At 43.9% G+C, this 24,141-nt stretch overlaps 1 protein-coding gene across 4 annotated transcripts in view; it reads left to right on the top strand.

Moving 5' to 3' along the window:
• PDE8B (phosphodiesterase 8B) overlaps window positions 1,560-24,141 on the top strand; it is an 83,566-nt gene continuing 60,984 nt past the window's right edge. For 2 of the 4 annotated variants that reach the window (XM_021379406.1, XM_021379405.1), the window contains exons 1-2: window positions 1,560-1,785; window positions 4,547-8,160. In XM_021379406.1, coding sequence (XP_021235081.1) covers window positions 7,879-8,160 — 282 coding nt within the window. In that variant the 5' untranslated portion in view covers window positions 1,560-1,785; window positions 4,547-7,878. Of the gene's footprint in view, window positions 1,786-4,546; window positions 8,161-8,374; window positions 8,767-24,141 lie in introns of those variants that run through there. The other 2 variants (XM_021379408.1, XM_021379407.1) reach the window with 2 other exon arrangements.

The raw sequence follows: 24,141 nt of genomic DNA, 5'->3' as shown, positions 1-24,141 counted from the left end.
GCAAGTCCTGGAAAACCACGTCAGCTGGAAGATGCAAGAGAAATGCAAGTCTTCCCAGATCTCTGCAGCTGTATCAAAAACTTTAACTCTGTGAGGACTTCAAAGCCCATGAGTCCAGATGAGCACCTTGCCCACATCCTGATGTGTTTCCCTAGGTAAGGTCTGAGCACATTCCTGCCCTTTCTTTTATCTTCCTGTGTCATAGCTGGAAAGGCAACTTGGCTGTACAGAATGGCAGGAGCAAAAGGCATCCTTTGGTTAGTCCCTGATCTGTTCACCTGGGGAAGCCAGGGTGCCAAGGCAGGCTGTGATGCTTGCTTGCTGCAGCTCAGTTAGTGTGACAGTCCTTTGAAATAACTGAGCAAATCTGGCTCTGAGGTTTGCAGTTAAAAGCTGATTCACACCAGTTTATACTTCCTTCGACACCGTACCAGGGCTGCAGGTCCAGATGTCTGAGAATGTGGCTCTAGCAAACCTGTCCACCACTCTAATCACTCTGAGAAAATGGAAGGGACATGTGCTCCCAGACAACAGCTCTTGCAGATGTATGGCCACAAAATGGTGGGTGTTCTGACCTTCTGTGAAGGACATTTCAATGTACTCTGTCTCTGGGGTTTCTGGGGAGCTGAAGTAGGGTTGTGCTTGCTGACGATGTTTCTTCTCCTGAAGAAGAAGGGCAACTCTTCACTGTCCCTGGCCTCAATCTGGCACAACTTGCTGACCCACACTGTTTCTTCTTCTTCTCTGAAGAACTGATCTTCTGTACAGGTTCAGTGCTTAGAATTTATTTTGTGATGTGGTCTACGTTTTGTGGGTCTTTGGCTGGGCAGCTGCTGTTACTTAACCACCGTTTGTCCCACAGCATCCAGTCATCTTTACTATTGCTTTATTTTTGTGACATTCAGGGGCTCCCCACTGTCTTGTACGCAAGCCTTTGACTCTTTTTGGGGTAGGAATTGTTTTTTATTGTGTTTGCTGAGCATCTTGTACAGCTCACTCGCTGAGGCATTGGGTTTCACAATAGCAGTGACAGTATTAACCATGGTAATGAAATACCAAGAATCAGCAATATTCCAAAATGGAAAATAGCAACGTACCACTTTTGAATCTTGAAGGAAAGAGCAACGACATGAGAGAGTTAAGTCCAATCAAGCCCAAAGATATCATTCCCAAGGCAATACATTCCACCAATGTGGTACTTGTTGCAAACTAGAGTATCACAAAGATGAAAATACACTTCACAGCATGTCTGTGGTCACATCTCTGACGTTTGTGATTTGCCCAAGGTCAGGGTAATGCTACCCTCTGTCAACCCCAGGTTGTTTGTTCTCCCTCTCTTTAACTGAGGGGCAGGATTTTATCTGAGGACCCTAGATATATCTGGACACAAGCAATCTGCTCCGTGAGTGGATTTACTCTCTCGAGGGGCTGTAAGGGTTTGCCTTTTTCCAAAGGCTACATAACTTCTAGCACATTGAAGCAAACGCAGCTCCTGATTCACCTTTCTCCATTCTAAACGTTCCCACTAGGGTCCTGAAATGAACTGAACAGGGCACGGGCTGGAAGCGCGGGGCAGCTGGCTTCACCTCCATCCCGTGGGAGCGGCGTTGTGCAGCGGCGGGGGTTCGGCGGCCCGGCCCCGGGGTGGTGCCGGAGGTGGATCCCGCCCCGCTCACCTGTGCAGGTCGGACGGCCGCGCAGCTCCCGCTCCCGCTCCCGCTCCAGTTCCAGCCCGCTCCTCGGAGGATGAACGCGCCGAGGCTGCCGGCCGAGCCCGGCAGGGAGGTAAGGAGAGAAGGGACTCTCTCCGGAGGGTCGGGCGGGTTGGGGCCGCCTGGCAACGGCCGGGTGGGTCTCCTGCGCCCAGGGAACGGGGGGGGCAGAGCTGGCCGGGACCGGGGCCTGACTGCAGTGGGTCCAGGTGGAGGTTAGTCTGTCTGCTGCGGCTGAAGCCTGGGCCCGTCCAGCGCAGCTTAGCTCGCCGGGAGCTGCGGTGCTCCACGTGCAGGGCCAAATGCAATAACCACCAGAGCGGTATTTGCTGTGCAAATGTTCCCATGCAACAATAAATCAATGGGGAACAGTTGTGTTACTGAAGCTGTAACAAGCGAATAAAAAGCTGATGATGAGGAAATGACCGCTGAAGTGTTGCAGGGGGGACTTTTCAATGGCGCTATGGGAACTGCAGGTTGCTCTTTTTGACTTTGAGTGCTGTGAAACACTTGGTTCACTCCTACTCTGAGGCAAACCGAAGAGCTTGATGGAGAACTGGAGACGTCTAGGCTTTGTAAATATGATGTGATCACTGTTGCCCTACAAAATTTGCTTGTAACTGCTAGCACCTGGCCAGCATCCTGCCTGGAGTTCTGCTCCTTGAGGGGATTAACACTAACACATAATGGCAGTGCTAGTGACCAAAGTGTGTAGCTACGCTTCTGTGCGTTAATTTTCCTCTTCAGAGCCAAAGAGTTGCTGTGTCTCTCAACAATGTGCTGATCTGAAGGACAGTGCTGTGTTAGCCCGTTCTAGGGAAAACAGCTGCAGGTGTCTGTCTCCTGGAGGGAATCTGCATCCCAGAGTACTCTGAGGCAGCCTGTGGCTTGGGCTTCTGTCCCTGTCAGCACCAAGGTGCAAAAGCCCAGGACTGCACCTTTACCTGCCCCAGGGGAGAGAAACAGCTGCAGACACAAGAGGCAGGACGTGCAGCCCTGCCTTGCTCCCATGGGAAGAGCTGGAGGTGAGGAGCAAAGGAGGGCCCCTGCCTTTCTGCACTCTCAGTGCGCTCTGTGCCAAGCAGTATTTACACTGACACAGGCTGCTAGCAGAAGGGCAAATGCTCTGGGGTCCCTCTTCAGCTCTGCTCCCTTGAGTGGTTTTGGTACTGGAGTTCTCTGTGACTCAATCTTCCCACTTGCAAAATATCGATAGGGCAAAGTATTTTATTAACTTATGGTGAAAACTAAAGTAGCTGTTATTGTCCAAGCCAGTCAAATCTGGTTGTAAAAGAAGGCCAAATTTGCTTGTAAGTTTTACAGTGTGATTATCTCAGCAAAATCATTCAGTTTGAGCTGTATCAGCCTGAAAGCATCTTATTGTAGTGTGAGATATTTATTCATAACACTTACAGAATTTAGAATACAAACACATTAAATACATAATAGATTAAAAAAAAAAATAGCCACGACATCATTTTTCAAAGTTATGAAATAGAGGAGTTTTGAGCAGAGAAAAGAAATACAGGACTTGATTTTGCTTTCTGAATGAATTGGAGGAAGCTCTTTGCTTTCAGTGAGTTACTCTTGTTTGCACTGGTGTGAGAATCATCACATAATTGTGGGCTGAAAAATATATTCTGCGCTTCTTCAGGCAGAAGAAATAACCCTTGCTCTTGTATTTAACATCTTACTTTTTTCCATGCAACATCATTTCTTATATTGTCAGTGAGTAAACACATGAGGTAAGCATTTGATAATCAATAATTACAGAGCTGTGTTTTTTCTTGTTTTGGTTGGTTGTTTTGTTTTGTTTTCAACCAAATAGAGGTACTCATAGAAGATTTTCATTCTAGCTATGGTGATTATTTTTTTTCTTCATATCTATTTTGAGTTAAAAACACAGCATGTAGACTGACTAATTTAAATTAATATTCAGGTATTTACTTTGCTTTCATCTGGGCATGCATGTTAGTTTTTAGTGTTGTTTTGAAATCCACTGGACCAGTATGTAAGGACTGAGAAACTGTTGATCCTCCTCAGAACCTAGAATTTTTTTTTAGATATACAAGCTTATTTGAACCTTCTTAAACTGGTTTCACTGTAAAAGAAACATAAACAGAGGTAACTGTCTTCAGGAGCTGCTTGTGAAGTACCGGATTTTCTGTAGAATGTGACCTCTTTAGTAGTGTATTTTTACTGCTATGAATTCAGATTTGCAGATGTTACTTCCAATAGCACCAGCATAAGCTTACCAATCTACTTGTAGCACAGGCTTAATATTGAGGTCAGTGAAGCCTGTGACTGGCTTTGGAAGGGATACAAAGTTTGGAGGAGTTCATTTTCCTCATTACCGGGGGGATTTGCAGGTGTAAATGCCATAGAGAATGTGTATCTCTTGCTTTTTACTGAAAAAAGAGGCAAGGTTACACAGATGTTCCACTGACGTTTTCCAGAATCACTGTACACGTAAAGTCATCAAGCTGAAATTAGTCCTGCAAGAAACTGGTTTCCTGTACAATGTAAAATTTGTTGTACAGTTGCAACTAAAGCCAGTGAATGATCTCTAATAGTGGAAAAATGGGTGCATATGCGTATCTTCCAGTGGCTGGATGCACTGGCTGAATACTGAGGGCAGAATCTGCATCAGTACCTTACCTGTCCCTCCTGTAGTTCCCTGGTTGAACTAGTACATGTTACTTAGAGTAAAAGCTTCCATGTTAGTGGACATTAGTCAGTATAAGTAAGCCATAAGACATGGTACAAGTTTGTACATATGCGTGTTACATGTTCCCTCTGCCCTGTTCAATAAATCTATGGCTGTCTTCTCACAGGCAAGATGCAGCAAGAGTACCAATATTAGAAGAGGATCTTTAACTCACCTCACCTGTTTCAGCCGTGGACAGTCATCCTACTCCCCTGCACCCACATACTTTGCCCCACCCTCTGCTCATGCTGATCATCACTTGCATGTTCCATTCCTCAAAGTTCCTCCTGCTGTCAGACAAAGCAGCAAGTGACTCTCCTTTCTGTTGCCTTTTGTCTCTCCATGTTGTTCTCTGTCCTGCAGCCTTCACTCCTCTCAAGTATTCTGACACTCTGCACAGGCAATTTCATACTTTCAGTGGTGATTCTTCCCCACTGGCCAAAAACCAGTTGAACAGAACAGGGAGAGCTACTCAACAGTTGCATTTAGAAAAATTTTCCAGAGGTGTGACTTATCCTCTATTCCTACGATTAAATCTCTGACAAATATCACGCCCAAAAGAAGGAAATCCGCATAAGAAAGGGCAAGTGCCTGCAATGCTGTCTAGAAAAAATAGCAAAATTGTAACAGATCTCAGTGGGAACAATGAAGAACCTTAAGCACTGGGAGGCTAAGGAAATCTAAGTATTCCCTGACAGATGAAATAACTTGACACTGAATCTATTTGAAGGAATGGACTGCAAATAGCTGAGAACATAATCTAGAGTGTGATGTGAGATCTTCAAATTCAAAATACACTTTACCCTCACATTCTTTTTTTTATCAACTAAGTTTCAACCTAGATAGTCAACAATCCTTAGGGGTCTTTTTGGGACACTTCATTTACAATGCATGTATGGATTTCATGTGGAATGATCCTGGTTCTGTTCTAAATCTCTGGCGTGTCCCACAGCAAGTAATTCAGATGCCAAGCTTGCATTTCCCATTCATTAACAGTAAGGTTAGTTCTTCAGTATAGTAACACTAAAATGAGGAGGAACTATGATATACTGCAAAAAACGAAGACAACTTATTGCTCTATTCATAGAATCAAAGAATCATTAAGGTTGGAAAGGACCTCTAAGATTATCTAGTCCAACTATCAACCCATCCGCACCATGCCCACTGAACCATGCTTCTCAGTACTACATCTCCATGTTTCTTGAGCACCTCCAGGAACGGTGACTCCACCACCTCCCTGGGCAGCCTGTTCCAGCACCTGAGCATTCTTCCTGAGAAGAAATTTTTCCTAGTATCCAACCTGAACCTCAGCTGGCGCAACTTGAAGACATTCCCTCTCGTCTTGTTACCTGGAAGAAGAGGCCCACCCCCACCTCACTACAACCTCCTCCTAGGTAGTTGTAGAGAGTGACAAGGTCTCCCCTGAGCCTCCTCTTCTCCAGACTGAATGATCAAAGTTCCCTCAGCAGCTCCTCATAAGACCTCTGCTTCACACCCTTCACAACTTCATTGCCCTCCTCTGAACATGCTCCAGGGCCTCAGTGTCTTTCTTGCAGTGAGGGGCCCAAAACTGAACACAGTACTCAAGGTGCGGCCTCACCAGTGCTGAGTACAGAGGGACAATTGCTTCCCTGCTCCTGCTGGCAACGCTATTTTGATGCAAGCCAGGATGCCATTGGCCTTCTTGGCCACCTGGGCACACTGCTGGCTCATGTTCAGCTGGCTGTCAACTAGAACCTCCAGATCCTTTTCATCCATGCAGCTTTCCAGTCACCCCGCTGTAAGCCCGTGGTAATGAGTGGGGTTTTTGTGACCAAAGTGCAGGACCCGGTACTTGGTCTTTTTGAACCTCTGGCCTCAGCCCATCAGTCCAGCCTAGCAATTTTGCAGAACATGTTTATCTGCAACTAAGTGCATTAGGCTCTGGTAGACTGAAAGATCTCGCCCAGAACTGCAGCCTAAGCAGCAACAAAGTCAGCACCAGTGGGTATGGGGATGAGGCATTGTTCTCTTCACTTCACTCGCAACCAAGCCTGGTTTCACACTGAGTGTCAAAGACAGCCATCAGCAGGGCAGTGCCATGCAAATGTGCAGCACGTGCAGGACGTGAGCCACAACTTTGTGAACTTTGGCAACAAGTGGGGAAAAAATTACTGAGAGAAATGTGATTGCTATGGCCAGCACAGACGGGGTCTCTCTTGTAGATGTAAAGCCATAGTTTGTCATATAGATTGGTGATTTCAGGTCGGTTCTTGATGGATGACTGAATGTTCATATTGCCACAGTGACCCATGGAATGGACTGGCACAGGCAGAGGACCAAGCAGTTTCTCTACGCCAAGGCATTTTGGCTGTGAAGCCATCACTCCTGTGGCAATGGGTGAACTGATCTCTGATCGTGGGACTGCTCTTGGAGCACCAGGAAGTGAAATGAAATGCTCAGAGCATGTTGTTTGGCATCACACTCCTTACACCAATCATTCTTCATGTTTCCAGTATATTTACAATGCTCATTAAAAACTGGAGGGAGGAAAAGTGACCAAACATCAAGTGATGCTCCAAGGAGTGGAAAGATGTATATACACACACTGTTTGGTAACTGCATGTTGGGTAAGTGTTGTATTAGGCAGTAAGCGTAGAGATTGGATGACAGTACCAATTCTTAAAGGATTTATAATGTGCCATGGAAAACAGAGGAGTTTAAACTAAACTGTTGCAAAGACTTAAGAACCACGTTTAGCTTTACACTTTGTGTATGCTTTCAGTGAGGTCAGTGACACTATTCACTGCAGAAAGCCAAGGAGGTGTGCAGATCCCTGCCAGACTGAGCCTGATGGTCATCCTGGGACTGGATGCAGGGGCTGGTACTGACCAGATGTACAAGCTGAGGCTGCAGGGGCAGCTCTGAGCTCTGGTCTGATGGAAAAGCAGCATTCAAAGCTGCTGAGCAGTCCAGGTCTTTTTCCTACACCTGCAGTAGATGCTGTGTGGCTCTGAACTCGTGCCTACAGTCCCACAAAAGCACTGACACCCACTTACCTATGGCTAACAGAAGTAAGCTCAGTTAGATTTTTCTGTAAAAGCACTTCTGAGAGCTTTAGCAAACAAAGTATTAGACACAAGGGGTGGACCTTGCTGGGGGTGTCACGCTGTGAATGCCAAAGGCTTGGCACCAGGCCGTCTGCCCGAAGGGACCGGCCGGGGCGACGGGGCCGAGAGAGAGCCGAAAGCGGTGGGGCAGCCTCGGAGGGGAGGGAGCGACGGCCTCCCTCCGCCGGGAGGGCGCGGCGATGTCCGGGAGGCGTTAAGAGCGAGGTGGGCTCCGCGCGAGCGGAGCGGCTGGGGCAGAGCTACGGGCTGGGCGGCGGCGGGGGGTGGTGCCACGGGTAGCGCGGCGCAGGGCGGCGGCCCCGCAGCCCCGGGCGGGCGGCAGGTGGGAGCGAGACGCGGCGGGGAAGGGATGGGCTGCGCGCCCAGCATCCACGTCTCGCAAAGCGGCGTGATTTACTGCCGGGACTCGGACGAGTCCAATTCCCCCCACCAGACCACCACCATCTCGCAGGGTGCCACCACCCTGCACGGCCTCTTCGTCAGGAGCGACGCGGCCGACTCCATCCCCGCCGTCCTCGCCTACCAGAGCCGGCAGCCGCCGCCCTGCTCCGGTCCCTGCCGCAGGGAGCCCAGGGCGCCGCGCTCTTGCGGCATCGAGGCGGAGACCCAGACCAGCAGTGCCAGCCTCAAGGTGAGCGCCGAGCGGAGCGCGGTGGGAGAGCCGCCCCGGCGCTGGGCTGCAGATGTCCTCGCTGACTCACCGCTCCCTGCCCGCCTGCAGAGCCCTGGGGCCGGGGGCTGCGGGGCCGGAGGGGAGGGGATGCTCCCGGCGCTGCGGCTGGTGGCGGGGAGCGGGCGTCCCGGAGAGGCGTGAATGCGAGGTCCACCGTGTTGTTTCTCCTTAGCGAAAAGCGCCTCCTGAATGCTGAGCTCTTCCCTTCCTCTGTCGGTCAGAATGAGCTGTCGCCGTCCACAGGAGCCCAGCCGTCCTCAGCCGCACGGCCAGCGGCCGCAGGGCTCCAGCAGCGGGCGGACAGCGGCCGTGTGCCGCCTCCTCTCCGAACCGGGCTGGGCCTCGCGTGGCTACGGTAGCGGTGAGCGGGCGGCCGAGGGGCTGCTCCGGGCTGGTGCATCGACTCACCGCGTGCTGCCGGCGCCATGGGCACTGGGTTACCTGCGAGTTCCCTAGGATTCCGTTTCGCAGCGTCGCCCCGCTCCAAAACTTGTTCTCAAAAGAAGTGGTGTGGTGATCCCAGCAGCATCCCAGGGTGCTCCTCTCTCATATTAATAAAGCCAGGTACCGTGTCATAAAGTCGTTCTTTGGGATTAAATAGACTCTAGTACTCAATTATAATTAAGACATTAGGAGATTATGTAAACTTAAAATATACTCTATAATTAAAAAAATAATCAGAAAGCATCTAATGAAAACTTAGGTTAGATCGCAGAAAAAAAGAACAGCAAAAACAACGGAGCCCACTTCAACCCATTAAGTAAAAAAAAAAAAGTTAAATCTGTTGATTCTTTTTATTCTTTCATCTCAGAGTGGGATGCTTCTTGAGACAAATTACAACTTTTTAAGATGTAGAATAAAATAATTGTGCAAAATAGAAATTATTGCACAATTCTTTAAGTTGAAATTTGGAAAGAGAATCTGAAAGTGGTAATACCATTTTTTGTTCTTAGGGATTGTTTAAAGTTTGTTTACGTGTTACTGTTACACCATGTGCTCTTTTAAGCAAATATACTTGTCAGCTTTCTGGTTATCAGAAGTGAATATATTTCAGATGCTTATGAACTTCATAAGTGGCATGCAGATGTCATTGCTTCAGCGTTTTGCAGAAGTGTGGGGACCTGTGCTCAGGGAGATGGTGCTTTTATTCAATTAAGAACTGCTCCAGTGATGTAGTGGAAATGTTTCCATCTTATATGCATTAAGAGCTGTAAAATATTTTGTGTCATTCTAAAACCAAGTTGAAGCTCCCCATTTTTGCCACTACTCCTTCCACAGTTTCATCCAGGATAATATGTTCTTTTGTGACCAAAATGAGCTCCGAATGTTACAGAACTATCAGAAAGGCAAAGCAATATTTGGTATCTGGCTATAAGAAATGAAAGAGTATGGAACTACAGTTCTTCAGTTAGGTAATGATATTTACTAACATTTGAAGAAGTTTTCTTTATTTTGGTATAGAATGTGTGTCTAGGAATACCTAACTGCTTCAGCTTCTACAGTGCCTGGTTGTACATATTGGCTGTCTTGAAATGTCATCTAACTATTTGGGGAAGGAAACAAGGACAGGGATTGGATGGCTGCTAGATGTATGGTAAACTGATATAATATTCCAGTTGTGTAACTGGTCAGCCCACTTAAGCCATGCTGCTTCATTTGTCTTCATTTTTTGCTCTAAACTGTTCTCTAGTTGTTTACGCAATCAAGTATTGCATTATTTGCATTTGAACTTACATTTATGGAATGTTTTAAAACTGGTCCACATCACAATATTAATCTGGCACTGAAAGAAATCAGCTCATAATGATGTCAACCCAGTGTAATTCAAACAAAAACCAGAGAAATATCACATGTTTCTTAAAAAGTCTTGCCTAAGCTTTAAATTAATTCTATCTAATCTATTCTTTCTGGGGCAAGATCTGTGTTACAAAGATAATTTGTTTTGCTCTTCTTTCTTTCATTAAAAAGTTCTGAGCTGTTCCAGGCATTCAGCTGCGTTGGTTGCATCTTGTTTATAAGTAGCCGTTTTGTATTTCTGGTGTGAGTGCATTGCTTTGTGGATCTCAGAACCTTGCTAACAAACACCTACAGATCAGGTGACAGAGAATTTAAGTGGACTTGCTGAGTGTTATAGATGATAGAGATGATAGATTGTGTTAGACAAGTCTGCATCATAATTTGAAATAGGACCCCCAGTTTGAGGTTCCCAGCCATATGCTGTATTATTAAAATACTTGTGTGCAAATGCTGAAGTGAAATGCAGCCATCCCTTGCCCATGTTTAATTCTCAATAAAACACATGCTTTATGTACTGGCTATGGCCAACTGTTAATCATAATGTACATAAAACCACTGGGGATAGTAGATGTAGTCTTCTGTGATGACTGCAATACCAGTCCTTCTAACAAACAATGCAAACAGTGTCATGGCAGCAGGCTATTAACATCTCAGACCTTGTATTGGCCTTTATAAAGATATGATGCATTTAATTTGCTTAATTGAAGGCTAACATTGAGTATGAGACAATACTGAGTGAATAGTGGTTGCTCAATCCATTGCCTAAATATCCACAGTTTTGAAGTGCAAAAATACCAGCTGCTTAGTAAGAAATAAAAGCCTTCTTGATAATTTCTTTGCTGATTTGAAAAGATAATAAAGTATTTCCACTGTAGGACTTAAAGAATGCAAATACATATTTTTATTATGGCCAGTAGAGATCTTGAGCAGAAGTATGTGCATAGATGGGTGCTTCTTGCACACTGTGTTACTTGAGCATTGGCCAGAGGACTACAAGAACAAACAAACTTTACAGTTCTTATCACTAAAACGTAGCAACAAATGGGAAATCGAAACAAACAACTCCACAGTCTTTCATTGACTGATTACTTTATCCTCTTCTTGAAATGACTAGAAGCTTCTTTTTGGAAGAGAAAAATGTGTTTATAAACCTCCCATGGAAGTCAGTCACAGTAGAGATAGTTTTTGACAATTTTCAGGCATTTCCATATCAAAATAGAAGCAAAGCTCGGGAGTAAGAATAAATGAGATGAGCCAGTATCTCTAATATTGGTCCATGTTAAAGTCTGAGATAGAAGCACTGAGGAGAAGATGCTCCTCAATATGTCAAGCACCTAGCTTTTCTGATTTATTTATGTTTTTATTTTCATAGAATGGCCTGGGTTGAAAAGGACCTCAAAGATTATCCAGTTTCAACCTCCCTGCTGAGTGCAGGGTCGCCAACCACTAGACCAGGCTGCCCAGAGCCACATCCAGTCTGGCCTTGAATGCCTCCAGGGATGGGGCATCCACAACCTCCTTGGGCAACCTGTTCCAGTGCATCACCATCCTCTGAGTGAAAAACTTCCTCCTAATATCTAACCTAAACCTCCCCTGTCTCAGTTTAAAACCATTCCTCCTTGTCCTATTGCTATCCATCCTCATAAACAATTGTTCCCCCTCCTGTTTATATGCTCCCTTCAAGTACTGGAAGGCCACAATGAGGTCTCTCGGGAGCCTTCTCTTCTCCAAACTAAACAAGCCCAGTTCCCTCAACCTTTCCTCATAGGAGACGTGCTCCAGCCCTCTGATCATGTTGGTGGCCCTCCTCTGGAGCCATTACAAGAGCTCTGCATCTTTCTTGTACTGGTGGCCCCAGGCCTGGACACAGTACTCCAAATGGGGTCTCACAAGAGCTGAGTAGAGGGGGACAATCACCTCCCTCTCCCTGCTGGCCACTCATCTTTTAATGCAGCCCAGTACGTAGTTGGCCTTCCGGGCTGCCAGCGCACACTGCTGGCTCATGTCCAGCTTCTCGTCCACCAGGACCCCCGAGTCCCTCTCTGCAGGGCTGCTCTCAAGGAGATCTTCCCCCAGTTTGTATAAATACCTGGGATTGCCCCAGCACGAGTTCAGCACCTTGCATTTTATTGGGGAGTGTAAGAAATGATGCAGCCATCAGTTACAAATCTGAGGACAACAAAGTTCTAAGGAGAACACTGAGAAAGCCAGGTACAGAGAGAGCTGTCCCAAGGTCCACAGGCCCTGATGGAAAGCAGCCCTACACACTGCCTTGATTTAATGTACATTTCTTCTCTTTAAAGAAGTATCATGTCCAAGAATGCAAAAAGTCTAAACTGTACTGCTGGCACTTCTTGTTTTGTTTTTCACTGGCTGGTAGTACTTTCTGTAGAATGTGGAACATATTTGACAGTAGAGTAAACTTGAAAAAGCTATAGACAACACTAGGAGAAGTTGTCCTGCTCTATAACTCAGTGTGACAATCAGTTCATAACTTGATTTGACATCTAAGACATCACAGTTCTCTTGAACGTACTGCAGAACTGCAAAGCTGGGAAGTGAATATTAGCGGCGATTTGAAAAGTATTGGTACGTTGGAGCTACGTGACAGTGCAGACTATTTTCAATTTAGCCCAGCTAGTCTGTGAAAGGTGCTGGCCAGAACAACTCTTACAGTGAAAAAAGGTTGCTAGTAGAGAAGTGCTTTTCTTGGACTAAGCCCAGACTTCTTATATGAGCACACTGAAGCAACTTTTGCAAAGATTTGCCACTCCACATTTGACCTTTTCATTCCTCCTTCAACTTCCACAAGTGCTGTAGTTGTACTCCTACACTGGCAGACAGTGGAAGTGTGTAGACTGAAGTGTTACAGAATGGAGAAAACAGTTTCATCAGAAAATAATAAGCTGCTTGGCAAAGGAAAGAGAGTGGCCTGATAGATTAAATTTACTTGGCATTGAGTCACACAACATTCTGGACTTTCAAAACTATTCTGGGTGATAGATATTACTATCATATTATATAAAACATACCTATTTTTTGTTTGTTTCCTTTTTTCCTTAGCTGGTATAGGAAATGTTTTGTGAAATTGTAAGAGATCAATTTGTCTCAGTCATTTGGACACTGGGAACCAACAGTCATCTCTGGACCCTGCACCCCCATAAGTCTTTCAGATCCCAAAGTAACCGAGTAATACTAGCACCTGTTTCCTACTCTGTACATTTGCTATGCGCAAAAAAAGACTCTGAGGCTTTATCTTTTGAGGAGCCTGATTTGGATCATTTGTCAATTTCTAATACTCCATGATAGCACTCAATGCAGAGGAGAGGGTTCTCAAATAGAACTGACCACACAGATGAAAGAAATAATGCAAACTCAGATGCTGTGCAATACATCCTGATAATAATGCATGTTCTTGGGATGTAGAACATAAATTTGAATCCCCGCAGTTGATAATATCTTTTAATTTCTGTGTGCTTAATGATTACTAGGCTGTCATACAGAAGATGGGTGCATCATTTCCCCTCCTCTCTCCTTCAGGAGAGGAATAACCTAGGAAGCTATCATAATAAAAGTGGTGGTTTGATTTAGTAAGCAAAGGAATTCAGCAGTTTTAGGCTGTGCAACTAAACCTCACACCTGCTCTGCAGGTACTCTAACCCAGAGCAAAAGTGCCGAACAGCTGACGTAAACACTTCCTTACAGATGGCTTGAGTGTCCCTTCTCAACATCTGTCATCAGTTTGCCCTACTGCTGTAATGAGTGTTTAGGTGCAGGACTCTCAGCAGTGTTTAATCCTCTTGGTGAGGGTCTTTCAACTTCTCTGTGTTTATTTCAGGCAGGTTGCTGTATTTCTTCTAGTTCCGTAGATGTGAGTGGTCCCACCTCAGGTAGCTGCACGCCCAGGGGAATAAGAAGTGAGATAAGTAGTGAGGCAGATGCAAGGGGGGAGCCAGGAATGAAAAAGCAACCGTGCTTTGGGCTACATTTTCCTCTGATGTCACCTGTGGTGCAGCCAGATTTCAGAGTATTTTATTTTTGTAGACCATTCTCTGCTTGTATTTCCTGACTACCTGTTGATCACTCCTCCTGTTCCAAAGGCTCAGCTCTGTCTCAGGCTTATTTAGTGAAGCCCAAAGTGATAGATGCACATTATATGTGAAACTTGTAGGTATTTCTTTAATGTACGTATAACCTTTCTGAAATTTCCTTTGAAGAAGGCTGTATGTACCTGTGTGGTTGCTAGGAGATAGCATGTGAAGTGTTTTGTGGTGTAGCGGAGTTTGCTCTTTGGGGGGATTGTTGTCATGGTATCCAGGCTCAGAATCTTCTGGACTTCAAAATAAGTCAGTGGTAACCAGATTGTGGCTTCAGAAAATCAACTGTCACCTTTACAGATGTATAAATAAATGTACTGTGCATTGTGGTATGCAGCATGAGTGTATAAAGTACATTGTGTTGTGGTTGAGGGCATAACTTTGCAGCAGCGAGTACAACACAGTCATCTCTTGTGTGTTGCTGTCTCCCTCTGGCCCAGTTTAGGAGCTGCATTTCTAGCCCAGCAAGGCACCTGTCCTGCATGGCTGCAGCAGCTGGCTGTGCCTCCCTGCTCTGTGGGATGGTGTTTGGGGACTGTTCTTAGAGACCACAGTGAGATCATTCTGTAGCAGCTTCTGCTTCTCCCCCAAATACCACAGTGCTGTGGGCTTCTGGACCTTGAGCCACCTTTGCTTCTGGGTGAGGGAGAGGCACGTTATTAACTCTGAGTGAGACAGAACGCTGCGCAGCCATACGGAGGCACTGCCTAGCACAGGTAACTCTCTTCACATGGGAAAAGCAGCTAGACCAGCTCGTGAGATTTGTTGTTCCCTCACAGGTCAACCATTTGTGTCAACCACTCCTTCATGCTTCTGCATCCAGTTATTCATATGCTTCTTTCTCACCCGTATTGTCAGCTATAAAAGAAAAAGATGCATTAATGATATTCTGTTCCTTTAGGTTACCTCTATTTCTATGAAGAGAGGATTACTCTGGAAAATTGTTCAAAAAAAGATCCTATGTACCTCAACCCACTGATTTGCCCATCAGGTGCCAAATATTTCATACCTTAAATATAGAAGTAGAACTAAGATTTATTGCAAGCCTGTCAGCTAAATGGTGCTACTTTCGAGGCAGTCTCAATGTGAAACTCCCAATAATAACTTGAGTTATTCCTTTGAAAATACAAAACTAATTTTTTAGATTCACAATTTGTTGATTTCTTGCCCTGGGTTCCTATTGCCTCTTAAAAAGACAGCATTCTTTCTAAAGTGGGTGGGAAAATCAGGCCAGTGTCAGGTAGTTTCATAGCATGGAAGAGAGGAGCAGAAGTTGCAGAGATATGGGCCACGACTGCAGCACACCAGATCCCAAGCAGGTCCACAGGAATTCCACAGAGCCACTGTTTCTTCCTGGTTCCTATGAGTTTAAAGAATGTGAACATGTGTATAAATGTTACAAAATGATATTTAAATGAGAAATCCAAAGAAATGGCTGTTAATTGAGAGGCTGTGCATTAACAGAGTCAGTAATGTGCACTGCGAGGTGGGGGAATGACATGAAATGGACAGAACATAGCCTTGAAGCAGTGCAGCTATTAGAAAACAAGCTATTGAACAGCTATTTATAAGCCTAGGACAAACTGTGCTCACAGCCAGTTTGCATGTGGAACTGTAACCTTTTAGATTTAATTACAACTTATTTTTGGAGGAGCAGAGTCTGACTTCCTTCTTATTTTACAAACATTTTAATCAAAATAGTGGTATACTTACCAGAGGCACATGGTCTAGTACTATTAAAAAATAAGCTTAATTTAATGTGTTGGGCATGAGGCCTGTTGAGTTAACTCTGGAGCTGCTTCCAGCACTCCTTTTTCCCTTCCTTTGGAGGTAAAATATTTTGTTGCAAGAACAGCAAAAAAGGCTTTCTACTTCCCCCGTTACCGGTCAAGATGGCTTTTGGAAGGCACTGTGAAGTTGAAAGTTGTCAAGAATCATTCTTCTCCTGTAGTCATGTGCACCATTTGCAAAGAATTCTGTCCCGCTGAATCACTAGTGTCACAAGGAAAAGAGTTACCAAAACAGTCGCCTAATTATTTTCGAAAATAACACAAACTTTCAGGAAAAAGTACTATGTTCTTTCTCAGAATAAAACTGTTCAGATGCATTAAATAGGGCTGTGTCTATGTGCTAAGCTGAGTTCTGACTTGTGAAACAGGTGAGTTTCAGGATGCAGGACAGCTTTCTGCAGCTTCATTTCAAGCTACTTCCCTTTATCTCAGAGAACACAGTGAGGGAAACCAGGATGACAAAAGGTCTCAGAAGGTCTAGTTTCCTAAGTTCTTGCAGACTTGGTGAGCTGGGGGCTCGCAGAGGCAGCACTCAGCAGGGCAGCCACAGCGTCCCATGAGCATTGCCTTTAGAGATACTGAAGGACCTGCTTGACTGTCTTTGTTCTGGGGAGGGGTTCACAGAATCATAGAATGGTTTGGGTTGGAAGGGACCTTTAAGATCATCTAGTTCCAACCCCTGCCTATAGCAGGGACACCTCCCTCTAGACCAGGTTGCGCAAAGCCCCATCCAGCCTGGCCTTGAGCACCTCCAGGGAGGGGGCATCCACAACCTCTCTGGTCAATCTGTTCCAGTGTCTCACCACTCTCACAGTAAAGAATTTCTTCCTAATAGCTAGTCTAAATCTACCCTCTTAGAATCATAGAATCATAGAATTAGCTAGGTTGGAAAAGACCTACAAGATCACCTAGTCCAACCATCCACCTACCACCAATAACCCCACTAACTCTTTTAAACTCTTCCAGTTTAAAACCATTTCCCCTCATCCTGCCGCTACATGCCCTTCTAAAATGTCCCTCCCCAGCTTTTCTTCAGGTACTGGAAGTCCAGTATAAGGTCCTCATGGAGCCTTCTCTTCTCCAGGCTGAAGAGCCCCAGCTGTTTCAGCCTGTCCTCATGCGGGAGGTGCTCCAGCCCTCTGATCATCTTCGTGGCCCTCCTCTGGACCTGCTCCAACTGCTCCAAGTTATTCTTGATTTGGGGGCCCTAGAACTGGATGCAGTACTCCAGGTGGGATCTCACGAGAGCAGAGTAGAGGGGCAGAATCACCTCCCTCGACCTGCTAGGTTGGAGGCACAGAAAGGTCAGTAGAACACTACCAAGCACAAGGGTGCAATGGATTCTTGGAGGAGAGATGTTGTAGGTCTGAGATAGGTTAAAGCCTTAAACACTTTTTTTTGCCTAAGTATTTAAGAGTAATGACAAATGGCAGATTTTGGGCTACCCAGACCTCAGAATCAGAGGATCAGGACTGGGGGAGCACTTACTTTCCATCTGTGATTGAGGAAATTATAAGGGAACAGCTGTAATAGCTCAGTGTTTGTAAGGCCACAGGGCCTGAGGGGATTCACCCCGGAGTACTAAAGGAATTAGTGGATGTTACAGCTGAACTCCTCTCAACAGTTCACTGAAAGTTGTGGGAGTCTGGGGAGGTCCCTACTGGCTGGCAGGTAGCCAGCATTATACCCAGCTTCATAAAGGGCATGAGAGAACTCCCAGAAAACTACAGACCTGTCAGTCCAATTTGTGTCTCTGGAAAAGTTATGGAGAAGATTGTCCTGGGAGATACTGAAAGCCATTCAAAGAATAAAAATATTACCAGGCGTAGCCAGCAGGGGTTAATGAAGGGAAAATACTGCCTTAGTAATCCGATCTCCTTCTGTGATGAGGTCTTCCACTTAGTGGATGAAGTAATCTTTCTGGATTTTAGAAAGGCCTTTGATACTTTCCTCACAGCCTCCTTCTGGACAAGTTGTCCCACTGTGAGATAAAGAGGTTCGTGCTACTTCGGGTGATGAAGTGGCTCAATGGCAGAGCACAAAGGGCTGTATTGAATGGGGCTACATCTGGTTGGCTGACAATCACCAGCAGTGTCCAGTGTCAATTTTAGCACCTGTCCTGTTGCACATTTCTATCAATGATTTGGGTGCAGGAGTGGAGTGCACCCTCAGCAAGTTTGCTGATGACACTGAACTGGGAGGGGATGTTGCCTCCCTGGTGGGACGAGAGGCCTAGACACTGGAGCACTGGATAATCATCATGAGCATGAAGTCCAACAAAGAAAAGTGCTGGATGCTGCACCTGTGGCAGAGCAATGCTGGACACAGGCACAGATGGGAAACAAGTGGGAGCAGCTCAGGAGGAGGGGATGTGGGGGTGCTGGTGCCAGCAGCTCAGCCTGAGCCAGCAGTGTGCCCTGGCAGCCAAGGGGCAAACCGCATCTTGGAATACATTAACATAGCACAGCCACATGGTCATAAGAGGTGACTCTCACTATGTTCAGTGTTGGTGCAGCCTCACTTTGAATACTGTGTGCAGTTCTGGGCTCCACAATATAAAAAGGTTGTTAAGGTCCTTGAAAATGTCAAGAGGAGGCAATAAAGCTGGTAGCTGGACTGGAAGGCATGGAACATTTCCTAGTGAGGTAGTGGAACATTTCCTAGTAAGTGACATCCATGGCACCCCATGGATGTCAGTGTTCAAGAGGCATTTGGACAATACCCTCAATAAATGCTATAACTTATTATTATCCCTGAAGTGGTAAGGCAGTTGGACCTGATGATCTCTGAAGGCCACTTCCAACTGTTCCATTCTGTTCCACTCCATTCCATGCAAAGCAGGACATAATTGTTCAAAAAAAAAAAAAAAACAACAATCTGTCTATAGCCTATGTTGGTGCAGTTGTGGAAGGACCATATCTTACAGGGTAGAAGAGGCCTGGACTGAGACGTAAGCCAGAGGTACTGAGGCTGAAAAAGTACATGGGAAGGAAAATGTTTTGGGGAAAAGATTTTTCTTGGTGTCACTGACTGATGATGACACCTGGAAGTCCTGAGAATGTCTGAATTTAGATATTCTCATACAGATCTTATATCTACACTACAGGAATGTAGTTTGCAATTCATTGCAGAGAACTTTGTTTTATAGTGGTCTTCTTGAAAATGCAACCTCTGAAGTTTAGTTGTGGTATTCTTAAGGTATTTCTAAAGCCATCCAGTTATACATCTATATCACGGCAACAGGGAATTCACAGATGTGTTCACTGTTGTCTGAAGTCTTCTAAATAGTCTGTGCTTTTCTGAGTTTTTATTTTCCCCCTTCCTCAATGATATAAGGCTACAAAATCCATGTCACCTTATATTTGAGAACAAGACAGGAGTATCTAATATTTATCCAGACAAGTTGAAGGCTTCAATCTGTTTGGAAGACATACATTTCTGAAAGGAAAAAGTCTTCTTCAGAGTATTTTTTCACTGGAGTACTGATCCAAGCAAAGCATACTGCTTTACTGTAGTGTCATGATACCTGGGGGAAAAGTGCTGGTAGCTCAGTCAGTGCTTTTACACAGGAAATGTAGCTTACTGGAAGGTCTTGTTGACCTGAAGAGAGTTTAACAAAAAGGAAAAAAATGAAAGAAATTAAACAAGTCAGGCATAAGGATGAAACTTGTAACTATGGAGATAATTCTGGTACAACTTTGTGAAATGACAGCATGCACTCCTGTGTTCTAGCCTGAAAGGTCAACACAACCTTTTAGCTCTGAGGGTATTAATTTGATTTTAATATCAGCTTTTCCTCTGAAAGTGGCTTTGTATTAATGTCACTTTATCAGATGCAATATTTTCTTTGATGTATTCTGCCCAATTTAGTGACAGAGTTACATTTTACTATGCTAGTCCTTCACGTGAGCTTTTTACTCACCATTTTTGTTTACTGCACCATTAGTGGAATGGTAAAAGATATTTTTTTCTAATGCAATTGAAAACCATAGATTTGACAAGTAATGGTAAGGTCACAAGCTGGAGGCAAGATTTGTGCCAATCTAAAAAAATATGCTTAGAATTTCATAATTGTAAATTAGAGTCTATGCATTCTGGTTTTGGAATTGTCAGATTTCTTTCAGGCAGGCAGCAAGCTTAGTTGTTTAACTGAAATACTCAGGTGTGAAGCCAGATGGTTAAGGAAGTCAAATATCTTAACATTAGCAATAAAATAAAAACTAGGGAGCTGACCAACGTTACATTCACCTGTAGAGTGTGAGGACATTGCACTGACCTCTACTAAGATCCTGCAGTGGATTACGTCTGTGTGATGCTCTTGGGTCCTCATTAATTTATGTAATCAAAGTTTTGTTTTTCTCTGTGTTCCTGGATTTTGCCATAATACTTAACAGTTTGTCCAGGTAAATCCTTACAGATGTAAGGGGAAAAAAAAAAAAAAGCCAGGGGCAAGAAAACTCTTTAAAATAGTTCAAACCAACAGTTTTAGCCTTCAGGCTTAAATTTGTTTCTTTTTTACTCTATCAACTTGGAAGGTGCCTTTGTTGTCTCTTTGCAGATACCTGTTAACTGGAACAGCTGATACATATGTAGATCTTTTTTGGCCCTCTGGCATTTCAGTGGCTTAGGGACTATCCATTAGTTCAAAGAGTTCAGTAATGAATCATCTTCAAAGCAGAGAATCTTTTTCATGGGTTCCACCAAATTTATACAAGAGACTATTTTTAGATCAAGGACCTTTTTTTTCTTTTTTTTTCCTTCTTTTTTTTTCTTTTTTACCCTTAGGACTTTAAGGCATCTGTGGCCTTGCCTAAGATTTGAAAAATCTGCTGTTCTGAAAGTAGCTTCTTCAGGGCCATCCTTTCATGTTTACATTAGTGTTATTTTTCATTTAATTGCAAATACTCTGCAGATAGCTTACATTTGTAAAGGGCTCTGTATTTCTATAGCTTACATGTAAACCAGAGAAGACTGGTTCCCTGTGTGGTGAGTGCAGATGTCTGCCTGTGACAGGGTGGTACTTAATTACCATGCTCACGTTTATTCTCTGCTGTCAAGGTATGATGCAGTTTAACTGTCAAAGCCTGAGATATACATGTGTTTACAGCTTGGTGCTTTATGATACACATGCAGTTTTGGAATATAACTTGCTAAATTCAAGTGAGTAAGGAGTATCTTTAACATACCCTTGTTTTATTTATGAACGTAATTAGTATATCTGCACAGGATCTGCTGGGACAAAATGGAGGAGAGTGCAAGCAATTTTCTGGCAGTTGCAAGATGTTTCATTTGTGTAATCATTGTTCTGAAAAGGATAGTAGTGGTATATAGAATCATAGAATCACTAAGGTTGGAAAAGACCTCCAAGATCATCCAGTACAACCAATCACCCATCACCAATATTTCCCACTAAACCATGTCCCCCAGTACAACATCTAAACTTTTCTTGAACAATTCCAGGGACAGTCATTTTTGAGTTTGAGTAAGAACAAGCTACTCTTACAAGATACTGTCATCAGGCACATTTAGGAATACTTGAATGGTAAAGAAGAGCAGAAAACTTCTGTGCATTTCAAAAACTTAGGTGAGAGATCAGGTTAAATTTGATGGTAGACATTCATTTTTAAGAACAATTAGCAGGTAACAGAGATAACTTTCTAACTGAACACCAGAAAATTAAGAAAACAAATGTGATTATCTTTTTAAGGTGCTTACCAAAGAATACTCTGGAATTTTTGTGTATCAAGGATGGTATTATATTTCAAAAAAATAATGAAAGAGCTTAAATTACAAACCAATGTTCAGTAATGCAGCAGTAAAAACTTTATACCTTTTTGTACTTTTCTGCCCCAGTGCAGAAATATGCAATTCATACACAGAGTGCCAAATTTGAAGTTCACCACATGTCAGGATCCAAATCTTGTTTCTGGAAAGACTCTGCTGGCATCAGTGGGATGAAGACTTGGTTTGTTGCAAAGAAGATGGCAATGGATAAAAGGCTATCCAGATTTTCTGAAAATGTCAACATATTTCACTTTTAGTTCAATAGAAATTGATGAGTGGACCCTGATACCTTTTCTTCATGTTAATGAGCAGTCATGGTCCAAAATCACTTATCTCCTACAGAGTCCTTATCTGTTATAGCTGTAGCTAGTAGTTGGGCTTGGCAGTGCAGTGTCTCCAAAGTCTTCAGCATTTGTTGATGAGTAAAGGAGACAGTGGCATGCCACCAGTGCTGCATTCTAGCTTTACATCAGTTGGAGATGTCACCAGTGCTTTCACTACATTTTGTTGATCTGCCACTCTCTCTCTCACATGGGATTTTTGTTTTTTCACTCGTCCTTTCAGTACAAGATCACCAAAGACGATGTTCTGCCTTTTTTTGAATGATGGCAGATCCTTTTGTATGTTTGTGTGTTTGCTTAATTTATGCTCGTCTGCAGGTTGGGTGAGCCATTTTCTGGTAGCTGCACTCCAGCTTTTGTGGTTGTTTTTGTTTAGTTGTTGTTGTTTTTCCTTCTCCATTTGACCAACTGCAGAGGTGTTTCTGCTGCTGAGAATGGGATCAAAGCTGAATACTTGTAAACGTATGGGCTTCTTGGTTCCTCAGTTTACATCCAGTGTCTACTCACTGCCAAGCCTCTGCAGTTATTCTTTGATGATCAGTTACTTTCTCACTCTGGAGGAGTTCTGCCTCTTTATTCCAACTATTATGGAAGCAAGTGAGTATCTAGCAACAGATCTTATCCTGCCAGCTTGTATGCCATGAACAGCATCAGACAGGACAATATCATGTCACAAATATGTGGCTTAAAATAGTATTTTCATTACTGATCATTACAGGATTGAGCACGAAAGAGGGATGATAATCTTCCATGCATCTTGCCTTAAGTCCTTCCAAATTTTTGCTGCTTTTCTACTCAGAAATTTGCTTGGCAAGTGACTTCTTTATGGGAAACGGATATCCTATGGAAATATAACTTCAAAAAGAGAAATATTTCTGAGATAAAATTTTGGAGGTAAATTTGAAGTCAATCAAAACTTAGTAAAGTTAATCTCAGGTTGTGTTTATACTTATATAAAGATGTCCACCTGAATTACTGCATCTACAAAGGCATTGTAGATCCAGTGGAAAAATTTCCATCTGTCTGGCAGTGCTAACTAACTTAAATCACTTCATGCTGCAGCTGGGAGGTCCAAAGACATGTTATCATAGAGATAGCCACATTCATTTTAAACCAGCTTTACATTGCCACAGCTTGAGGCTTAATGATTACCGCAACATAAAGTGTGAAGCACACACTGGGAAGCAGATATATCCAGCATGGAAACTGATATGCTTCAGCAGCTGGCTGCACTGAGTACACCTGATCACTGCTCTTCGGTGAGTGATCTTGAGCTTGGAAGCAGAGGACAGGGCTCATAGTTCTTGCTGAGACAGTCAGCCTTGTGCTAAGGGGTCTGACCAGGTGCCTGAATTTCTCAGTTGTGTCACCCCTGTAGAGAACAAGTAAGTGGCATTTGATGGATGGATCAGATCTAGCTAGAAAGGCCCACTAGTTCCACAGATGGAATTGCTCTGCTTGTTGCTGCTATTCCTCTTCATTTCGTGACTTTTTTTTTTTTTTTTTTGCCATGATTTATCTTCCATCTTTGGTAGAAGCTGAGTTTGTAGATCAAAACTCGGAGTAAAAAAAGTCAAATGGGTGATTATTTACTCTTCTTACAGTCTGCCATATCATTTGTGCTGTTACAGTTGTGCCTTCACTTCTGTGTTTAATGCTTGAAAATATGTTCAGGGAGCACATGGAAATGACAAATCCTTGCCTTTGAAGGAAAAGATGAAGTGGAGCACGAATGTGAGGAATTCAGCAAGCTATCCTTAAATAAATACTCTTTCTGACTTAATTTTGTGTCTCATTCTAGCTCAGTCAAAAGAAGCCAGGCAACAGTTCACACTGGGCTACTACGAGACTGCTACTCGATCTACTGCGTTGTTATGCTTCTTTTCATGGAGAACCTAGTAATATGAGGGAAGCATATAAATGGTTATCTGATATTACTGTCAGCAACAGAAATGGAAGGTGCCTGATAGTACTGTGTATTCTGTATTTAAAAATTCATGAAGATTCTGTATTGCTTCGTGCTGTACACACTTCTATGATAAGTAATAATCTCAGAAGGAAATGCTTGCAGTCTACCTCAACAGTAGCACAGGCAATCATTAAACCAAGCCATTTTAAATAACATAGATG

This window comes from Numida meleagris, chromosome Z, assembly GCF_002078875.1.
Source record: "Numida meleagris isolate 19003 breed g44 Domestic line chromosome Z, NumMel1.0, whole genome shotgun sequence".
NCBI lineage: Eukaryota > Metazoa > Chordata > Aves > Galliformes > Numididae > Numida > Numida meleagris.
Note: the sequence above shows the minus strand (reverse complement) of the source record. Positions and strands in the feature narration are given on the sequence as shown.